The sequence below is a fragment of the Labeo rohita genome, chromosome 9, assembly GCF_022985175.1.
Source record: "Labeo rohita strain BAU-BD-2019 chromosome 9, IGBB_LRoh.1.0, whole genome shotgun sequence".
Taxonomy (NCBI): domain Eukaryota; kingdom Metazoa; phylum Chordata; class Actinopteri; order Cypriniformes; family Cyprinidae; genus Labeo; species Labeo rohita.
Genome location: NC_066877.1, coordinates 10,289,037 through 10,299,529, shown reverse-complemented (window position 1 = coordinate 10,299,529; position 10,493 = coordinate 10,289,037). Strand labels below are relative to the sequence as shown.

The following is a 10,493-nucleotide window of genomic DNA, read 5'->3' as shown; positions in this document are numbered from 1 at the left end:
TTCAAAGGACTCTAAACGATTCCAGCTGAGGAAGAAGGGTCTTATTGATCGGTCATTTTTTTCGAAAAATTAAAATTTTTATACTTTTTAAGCACAAAAGCACAAAAGTCCATGATGCTACATACTACAGAATCACGTCAAAAGGTCACGTGCAACGTAGGTGTAACTACAGACTCAGTGTTTACAAAGAGAACATGCAAAGACTAATGAAGTCCAAGTAAGTCAAACGCTGTTTACAAACAAAAAAAAGGTACAACGATGTCGGGTGATTCTGAAGTTGTAGGAGAAAATGAGATAGAGTTTTGCACCATACCCTCCCGAGAGGAGACTGCTGTGGCGACAATGTCTCTCAAGCCTCAGGCAGACCACGTTCAAACAAGACATGGTGGTGCACATGTGAGAAATGCCAACCATTGCCAACGGAGCAGGAATCCCAATGCTGTCAAGAATGGACCATATCTATTCCACTGTCGAAAAGTATCAGCAAGTCAGGTGGTGAGTCACGCGTGACCTTTCGACGTGTTTCTGTAGTATGGAGTGTTGTGGACGCACATCCCAGAGCTAGTGCTACACAAGCTTTTGTGCTTAAAAAGTATACAAACTTTAATTTTTCAAAAAAAAAAATGACAGATCGTTTCGCTACACTCTTCTTCCTCGGCTGGGATCGTTCAGAGTCCTTTGAAGCTGCATTTAAACTGCATTTTAGAAGATCAAAATCAGGGGCACCATTGAAGTCCATTATATGGAGAAAAATCCTGAAATGCTTTCCTTAAAAAACATAATTTCTTTATGACTGAAGACAGAAAGACATGAACATATTGGATGACAAGGGGGTGAGTAAATTATTTGTAAATTTTTGTGCTGGAACTGGACTTCTCCTTTAACTTGAGAGAAAGACACAGATATTTCTGCTTGCTGCAATAAATCACTATTTTTCTGCACTAAAGAAGTTAATTTTGCCAAGATATTTTCAGAGATGACAGACAAGATGTTATGGAATAATAATTTAATGAAAATCTAATTTAGAGCAAAAAATTGACATTCAACCAATTTTTCGAATTTCCTGAAAACGTCCCAGTGTGACATCCAACGGGTTTTCCCAGATCGCATCGCATATCCTTTTTAACCAAAAATGCACATCTTGCACTTGTCCGACCTCATGCATTACATAATCACATGTGTGACACAGGTGGAAGAACCAACCCAGTGTTTACAAAGCGAATGTGCAAAGAAAGTCAAATACCCTTTATGTGAAAATGGTAAAACAACGTCGGATGATTTTGAAGTCTGAGGACAAAATGAGATGGAGTTTTTTGCTCTACCCTGCTTTTTTTCAACCAAAGTACACAGACAGAACTAACCACATGTGACTTTTCCAATGTGATTACACAATGCGTAAAGACACACATGTGCATCGCAGAGCTAGTGCAAGACGAGCATTTGTGGTTAAAAATTATATACTTTTTTTTTTTTTAGAAAATGACAGTTCGTTTCTCTAGATAAGACCCTTATTCCATGGCTGGGATTGTTTGGAGCCCTTTAAAGCTGCATTTAAACTGCATTTTGGAACTTAGGGGCACCATAGTTCACTTTTACATGTTGTTTGAACATTAATGTGTGTTGGCAGTGTATGTACACATCTACCCTACAATGATAAAAATCCATGCAGTGGTTTTTAATTTATCTGTAAAAATAATACCCCTTTTTCAAATCGAGCCGGTGGTGTCACACTGACAGAGGCCATAACTGACATGTTTGTGAATGGAATGCACCTCCCAATCTACATATATCCGTCTATGTTTGCGAGAATCATTCATGATCCAGCTTCACTTACAGCAGAAGTGAGTATAAGGGTTTTTTATGAATCTTTGCGATCACCTTTCCTAATAACATGCTAGTTAGCAAGTTTAGTCATGCGGCAAAGTAAACAGGCTCGTCACTCCACAAAGAGAAGAGAGGGGCGTGGCAAAAGCTCATTAACATTTAAAGCAACCTTGACCAGAACAGGATGATTTTTGCAGAGCTGATTTTGTCAAGGTAAAAAGGGTGTTGTTTTACACTACCATTGAGAAATTTTAACCAAAGCATGTTATAGACTTTTCATTGAAACCCTAAAGAATCATATCAACTTGTGGAAAATGGGCATCCGATGACCTCTTCAAAGAAATCTCAAGTCAAAAGAAACTGATGCAACAAGCTGCTAAATTAGAAAATGGAAAATTACTAGTGGGAAAATTATTCTTAATTGTCCCACTAAATCATTTGATTAGGGTTCAGCTGCTCTCTGATTCCTGGTCTGTCTGCTCATCTGAAAATTCTGTATTTTCTGCTTTCTTAAACCAATAAATTATGCCACTCCAGTTGATCTCTCACATCCATATTATTGGGAAAAAGGAGAGAAATCTGGCTCCAGGTCTATTTACCTCATAGGGTAGTGGAGCGAGAGAGAGACACAGGTCTGGCTGCTCTCTTTGCCAAGTGTTCTTATGATTAGAAAACCATTCTCACATTCCCCATCATCTGTTAAACACACTTATACTTACACACATATATAATGGCTTAAAAAATATCTGAACACCTTTGGACAGGATACTTAAGCCATACATAAAAATCTAAGTAAGTGGGATCAACAAACAAATGATAATAGGATTTTTCTATTGATGGTGCTTGTAAATGACAGAACTGCAGGTTTCAGTATGATTATTTGATTAATCAGACAGTTTTTGGTACTGGACATAATAAGGAGTGTTGAGAGACTGTGGTAAGCTTTGTTAGTAATGAAACATTTTGGTTTCCTGTAAGTAAATAAAGTTTCCCAAAGTTGAGACTACACATGGTTTTGATGTCAGTATATGCTACATGCTTCAGCAAATTAAACATGTAGGTCATGCCCTGTGGTGTGTGAGAAGCAGGGTAATGTCTAAATCTGAGGCCAGATATGCATACACTCCATTATGGCTGTCTTTGTTGAGTCTAATTTGGCTTGAATGAGTTTAGGAACCATAACGAAGCAAAACATAACCAAACTTACTGCATTCGCCCAGAAACTGAAGTTTTTTTTATTTTTGCAATAATTCTGCATTCTGCATATTGCTGCATAACAGATGCTTTACTCAAATTTTCAAATAAAGGTTCAAAATTTTTACACTTAAAATGAATTTAAAATATTCTAAAGTAATTTTAAATTAATGAATACTATACAACTTAAATTAAAAATAAATAAACATTATGAAAATGAATTTTCAAATAAAAACTACCACAGAATACAAATGAAACAAAAATCAAACTGCTCTAAACCACCTATTTTTCACCACAGCCCCATTGTGGGACAGTTTCGCAATTTTTATCTGTTGGAATATAATAAATCCAAATAGGATCCAGGCAACTGGAAAAAATATAAGATTTCTAGTGCAACTCAAGGATACGGCCGTAGTAACTTGCGCAACACAGCTGGAGAATGGTGGGAAGAGAAGTAGAAAGCACTAAAGAAAGGGTGGCAGGAGTTGAAAGTTAAAGAGTGAATGAAAAAGTGGGAAAAGACTGAAGAAAAAAAGAAAAAAAGGACAGACCCAGACCCTGACCCAGTTGTAGAGCTGATATGAAGTTGGACTCATGCAGTAATTATAGTCATTATGAAATACAATCACATAGGGATAAAACGCTCCTATTTTTCTCCGTCTGCGAGGTGAATGAGGGCAGATCATCTTTCACACACAGACCCTAAGATGATGTAAACTGTAGAGAGTTGGACCCTGTCCTTTCTTTGGTCATGGAGGAACATTTTCAGCAATTGCTAGAGGGACGTAACAACAAAGCCAGGACTATCGCACACACATCCACGCTGACATGAACAGACGCACACACACGTATAATCAGAACAAGGTGTTTCTGCTGGCCTTCAGCAATAAGAGAGAGCCAAGCTTGCAAACGCAGAAGATTTATAATAAAGCCCCCACCTCCTCCTCCTTCTTACACTGCTTTCTCAATCTCTCTCTCCCTCTCTTTCTCCGCTCCACATCTGTTTCTGGCCCCTCTGATCAGGCCCAGGAGACAACAATATATAGGTCAACGTGCACAGCTGAAACTATGACTGCACTCACTTATTATCTGATAGAACGATATTAAACAGACATGCATGGCATCAAGCAGAGAGAGTTACGAAAAACACTGTAGTCAATCTTCATCATGGGATAAGTCATGTCTTTAGATGTTTAGTTAGCTCATGGTGGACTATGTGCTGAGTGGGGGGAAAAACTATTTTTTTAAAAAAAGATAGGTTAGACTGACCTCTGCTGGCGAATCTGGTGCATAAAATGACAAAAGGGGATATTCTATAGAAGTAAGCCTATGGGTAAGACTTCCGGTTCATTAGCTGATATAGGAAAATAATGAGAAAAATAACAACGTGGAGTGAACAGTAAAACTGTTTGTGTTACAAACCAATGTGGTCATAATTAGGATAATACATTAATACATCATTATAGCAGAAGCCAGACCCATAACATTTACAAATGGTCACACCCACTCTTACAGGAAAAAATGAAGTTGATAGGCGGCAGCCAATGAACGTGAGGATTAACCATGACGTATGATGAAACAGTGCAGGTCACGTCATTTCATTAAGGTGAAAAACTTATTTGGTCACATTATGTATTATTTAGAAAACTATAACGAGTGCAGTCTTCATATTATGTGAGTGTACAAAATTTAGATGACTCTTTACAAAAACACAATTTATTTCTTAATGTGTACAATATTCGTACAGACAATAGCATCAAACTGAATGAACTTTTACTATGAGTACATTAAAGTATATTAATAAAACACATTTATATACGCAATATGAGAAATCACAGAATCTGAGAATTCTTTCAAAATGTAGTATGAAACTAAACTAATTATGGCTGTGAAACAGTCTTGTTTGAAAAAAAAAAAAGCTAAAGTGTATGAATTTTATTTAATTGTAATAAAAGACATCTTTATTTGTAATTTATACTGTAATATGAATAATGAATTACAATAAATAAATCAAAATGTGTACTGTATCTATTTACACTTACATTTTACATTTTTGCGTTTAGCAGACACATGTAAATAACATTTAAATCAGTTAATTAAACTGGATTATTGTTAAAGTGGAAGAATTATTCTTAAGTCTTTAGTCTCTGTTCGTCAGGACAAAACAACAATGAATTTATTGATAAAAATAGTTGTAGAAGAAGCATCAAAGAGAGCAAACGAGCCCCAACTTAAAAGTTCTTGTCCATCTTAAGACTCAATTCTTGGATATTTCTCTTTGGCCAACCGCACAAAGTCTTCAGCACTGTCCAAAGACACCAGTCGGTCCTAGGAAATGATCATAACAATTAAAATTCTCATTATTCCAAACGTCCTTCAGCTCCACCGAGCTGTATGTAAAAGTGGCACATCCTTGATCAAGTAAAGTACAACCCCAATTCCGGAAAAGTTGTGACATCTCGTGAAATGCCATAAAATTGAGAATATGTTATCTGTTCATTCTCCTTAAGCTTTATTTAACTGACTAAAGTACAAAGAGTGGCCAACTTTTAATTTTATTTTGTAAATATAACCATATTTTGATTTTCATGGCTGCAACACACTCAAAAAAGTTGTGACAGAGGCAAAATAAAAGTGAAAAGGTTATAGAATATCCCAATTAAACTGTTTTTTTCACAGTTCACAGTAAGCAGGTGAAATGGAAATAGGTGAGGATATCATGTTTGGGTATAAAAGGAGCATTTTAGTCTTTGCAAGCGAAGCTGGATCATGTCTCATCCCTTTGTGCCAAATTTCATGACAAAAGTGTCAAACAAATCAAAAATCAAATTTCTTAATAGAAAATCACAAAGAATATATGTCTTTCATCAACTACCACATAATATTGTGAAAGATTCATGGAATCCAGAGAAATGTCAGTCTATGTCGGTCAAGGCAAGACGCCTCAGGTGAACGTGCATGACCTTTGAGCACACAGATGGCATTGCATAAGAAACCGTCATGCTGTGGTGTTAAATATAGCCACATGGGCTCAGGAGTACTTCGGGAAACTGCTGTCACTTAACACATTCTGTTGCTGCATCAACAAATGCAACTTAAATTTCTGTTACTCTAGCAGAAAGTTATACATCAATTCTATGCAGAGATGATATGAGGTTCTCTGGGCCAGACCTCAACTCAGATAGTCAAAAAGACGATAGAAATGTGTGCTGTGGTCACGTGTGGAGTCCACGTTTCAACTTGCTTCTGGGAAAAATGGACATTGAGTTGTCAGTACCAAAGACCAAAGGGACCATCCAGACTTTCATCAGCGACAGATGCAAACGCAAACAACTGTCATGGTATGGGGGTGCAGCAGAGCAAACGGCATTGGTCACTGGAATATGTGCGAAGGTAACACTGAAATGGAGTCATGTATTGGGATTGTACAGACACTCTACTAGCATCAAGATGACGTTGTTCAAGGGAAGTCCATAGTTATTAGATCAAGACAATGCCAGCTCTGATTCTGCATGTGCTACAACAGTGTGGTTTTGTAGACAAGATGTGTTAGACTGGCCAGCCTGCAGTCCAGATCTGTCTCCTATTGAAAATGTATAACCAGTCATGAAAAGGAGAATCAGACAATGACTGCTGAGCGTCTTAAGTTTATTATCAAACCAGATTGGACAACAATTTTGCTTGTAAAACTTGAAGTATTAGTGTCCTTAATTCCCAAACAATTAAACATTGTGATTAAAAGGAAAGTTGATGTGGCACAATGTTAAACATGCCTCTGTGTTGCAGCCATGACAATCAAAATTTGGTTATATTTACAAAATAATATTAAAAGTTGGCCACTAAAAACACCTGAAATTTTTTATTTGTACTTTAGTCAATTAAATAAAGGTTAAAGAGAATGAACAGATAACATTTTCTTGAATTTATGGTATTTCACGCAACTTTCTAGAATTGGGTTTGTATAATCAAGTAAGTAAAAAGAAAACTACTTTTTACATTACACATTTATCATAATGAGTCCATGTACACATACAGTACAGTATTAAGGCTGTAGGACTGAGGACTGTCATTTATTATACAGACATTCATTTACCATGACAAAGACGTATCTTTCACTGTTGCTGAGTCCACGGGGGAAGAGGCCTGTCTCCTCTGACAGTAATCGCAGCAGTTCTCTGGCCTTCTCCACATTGTCCCAGTCACTCAGAATGGTCTGTCTGTTCACTGTCAGTAAGGAGTCCGCCTCCCTCTGGTAACCTGGATCAATAACATACATGTTCATTTATATGACTGCTCTTTCTTAGACACAAAGACATGCTCACAGTCCACTGCCATTACGTGGACAAAGAAGGATCACGTTTGACTGGGTATGCTATTCCTATTATGCCAAGTGGCATTGTGCATTGTACATTTAAGCATAAAATGAACATTGTTTTTGTAAGCCCTGACAAGAGCTGAAAAAATAAGAAAAAATACAATTCAACAAGACAAATGTAATATAATTATTTATACAAAAAAAATATATATATATTGCACCTCACCCAGCTGAAGCAAGATCTTCTTCCAACGTGTACAAACTTCTTTACGAGCATACTTCAGAGTGTGGATATCATAGTTCAGTTTTTCCCATTCCTAACACACATACACAAATAGTGGAAGTGCGGTCAAAAAACAAGACAGAAAGAAAGCTTTGAAGAGTTTTGTCGATGGACGCATAGGTTGCATGGCAGAACATCACTATTGGGTTACCGTCGATTGACTCTAACAAGTTCATAAGTGCATTATAGACCATGTGCTCTTCCAGCTGTCCTCAGCCTGATCAACATGAGAAAAGTTAAAGCTGTATGACGTGGACACTGACATACAGGAAACATCAACATCATAAGGTTGTTAGAATCACATACATTGCATTGCATTTTATTAAAAAAATAAATAAATAAAATAAAACAGGACCAAAGATCAAAGGATTAGTTAACTTCCAGAACAAGATGTAATCCAAGATATTAATGTCTTTCTTTCTTCAGCTGAAAAGTAGAGGTTTTTTAATAAAACATTCCAGGATTTTTCTCCATACAGTGGACTTGTTAAAAAGTGTATACATTTTTGATTTTTTAGTTTGGAAAATGACTGATCGTTTCACTAGGTAACACCCTTATTCCTCGGCAGGGATCGTGTACAGACCTTTGAAGCTGTATTGAAACAGCAGTTTGGACCTTCAACCCACTGGTCCCCATTGAAGTCCAATATATTGAGAAAAATCCTGTTTTTCTCAAAATCCTTAATTTCTTTTTTCGACTGAAGAAAGAAAGACCTAAACATCTTGGATGACATAGCGGTGAGTAAATTATTATTTTAATTCAGGAGTGAACAAATCCTTTAATACTGACCAAGAATTTCTGCTCTGATCATATGATTGCGGTTTACAGTTTAAATGATTCAAATGTAATGGACCGGATCAGTGTCCTCACCACACCTTAGGGTTGTGTCTGAAATGAACTCTTCATCACTTGTCATTCTGGTACAGTTGAGCTGAATTCAATTTGAGAAAATTGGCAAATTACATCAGCCTAAATTCCGATGTATTTACTCGTAGCCAAAATCCAGTACAAAAAAGTCAAAAGTCACATCTGCTCTAAAGCATGAAGCAGTAAGTATGGAAGAACTTATGGGTTTTGTGCTGGTTCAGGCATAACTGCATGAAGGGGCGTTCACACAGTACACGTTTTTTCATTCAAATGCACTACTTTCCATTGTTTTTCTATGTAAACATGCTAGACAGACGTGTATGGCAGCTGTGAAGACAACTCCTGCCTGTATTTAAGAGCCAGCTGACCATTAATCTAAAAAAATCCGCCAACATTACACACAGACTTAATTATATCATCATCAGACTTGACATTTCCCAGAATTCACAAAGTTCATTCCAAGATTTGTGTAGGTTGTCATTCATATAAACATATTTTAAAGATCTTAAAAAAGCAAATGCCAATGAAATTTACAAAAGCGAGTCACAGAATTTCAGAATTAATTTAAAAGTGTCATGACAGAGAAATCATATTTGCCTTGATCTTTTGGCATATAAAACATCTTTGTACCATTAAAACATCCTGCAAGTGTAATAGCCTAAAACCTAGATCCAAGGTGCAAGGTGACGTTCACTTGGAGAGCACTCCAGAGCAACACATTGAAGAATAGTCATCTGCTTACTGGTGTTTAGTCGATTAACGGCTGACACGTGTTTACACTGATGCTATGCGTCAACAGCAAATAAAAATTACAATCACTGCCGCTATCTTGTCTACACTGTATACAGTATACAGTTGTGCGGTCTCTTTCTGACACAATCCATGCGGATCGTCAGTAGGACAAATGGAGTGAAAGAATGTTTGCTTTGACATGTTTGGTTTCAAAACAGCTCATTCACGTCTTTGTAAAAATATCAGAAGAATCCCAGAATAAGAAACAAGTGGATATTATATTTTTAACAACATCCCAGATCATGTCAGAGGATTGATCTGCACATTTTGTTTTGTAAACAAGCCACAGTCATGGAGAGTTCACAAAGAAACATTTGTTGAAAGATAAAGCAGATCTAGATCTGACTGCAGCTGCATCACAAACTGTAAGTAAATTATTTCATAATGCTTTGTCTAGAAATTACGGGCTTGTTGATCATGTTGTCAAAACACTGACATGCAACAGTGAGAGGTCGCTGATACTGTTTCATATGCAATGACATTAGCCAATCGTAACAGTGGCCGATTACTTACAAGCCTTAAAGGACCTGTCCCTTATATCAGCTCGTTTTAGACAGAGGGTCAGAATGAGGGTTGAAAATAATAATTTTTCCACTTATTCATATAAAAAATCTCTTTAAAAATATCTTCACTTGCCTAATTCTGTATTTGTTCTCACAATTCTTGCTTGTATCTCAACGTGCATGTGTATTTGTTTCTCACCTCAGTATCTTTGTCCACTTTGTTTCTCATCTTGATGAATGCGTGTAATTCGGCATCTGATTCCCCCTCAGTGGTGCAGATGGAGGTTTGAGTGCTGCTCCAGGTCCTCCCCTCCTTCTCAGGTCCAGATCTGCTGTCCTGGAGCTCATGAGCCACTGCAGTCTCACTGCCACTTGACATACTGGTCCTGGTGGAGGCAACACTGTATTTAGAGACTTTAATAAACTATATTTCACAAACACATTCAGATAAAGTACTATTCTGTTGATGAATTTTGTCGCTTACCTTAATATACAATCTTTCTCCTCAGTAGTTTCATGAATAGGACAGCAGCCAGAATAAATGGCGCCCATTTAGAGCAACAGCGTTTATTTCCCACTAAAATTAGCTAAAATTCAGTGCGTCATACTCATAGTCATTGCTACAGTTCCTTATAGTTGAACCAACATCCTTCATGCACTAGGACAGAAATTTGTGCTGCCAAAGTTAATTCTCACAGGCGGTGTCCTTAACTTG

The 10,493-nt window shown here is 37.0% G+C and overlaps 1 protein-coding gene across 1 annotated transcript; it reads right to left on the bottom strand.

Annotated features, from left to right (window-relative positions):
* Window positions 1-4,912: 4,912 nt before the first annotated feature.
* Window positions 4,913-10,435, bottom strand: LOC127171297 (melanoregulin-like). Its single transcript, XM_051119843.1, has 5 exons — window positions 10,263-10,435; window positions 9,978-10,164; window positions 7,560-7,650; window positions 7,112-7,275; window positions 4,913-5,346 (listed from the first exon to the last, which is right to left on the bottom strand). The coding sequence occupies exons 1-5, from the start codon at window positions 10,328-10,330 to the stop codon at window positions 5,269-5,271; spliced, it is 588 nt and encodes a 195-aa protein (XP_050975800.1). The 5' UTR covers window positions 10,331-10,435; the 3' UTR covers window positions 4,913-5,268.
* Window positions 10,436-10,493: the final 58 nt, after the last annotated feature.

What these genes read in the sequence shown, in the direction of transcription:
- LOC127171297 (XM_051119843.1), bottom strand. Translation starts at nt 10,330, where the DNA reads ATGGGCGCCATTTATTCTGGCTGCTGTCCTATTCATGAAACTACTGAG. An exon ending in GAGAAAGATTGTATATTAAG is followed by an intron (nt 10,165 to 10,262) that starts GTAAGCGACAAA and finishes TGCCTCCACCAG; the next exon opens with GACCAGTATGTCAAGTGGCA. An exon ending in AAGTGGACAAAGATACTGAG is followed by an intron (nt 7,651 to 9,977) that starts GTGAGAAACAAA and finishes TATGTGTGTTAG; the next exon opens with GAATGGGAAAAACTGAACTA.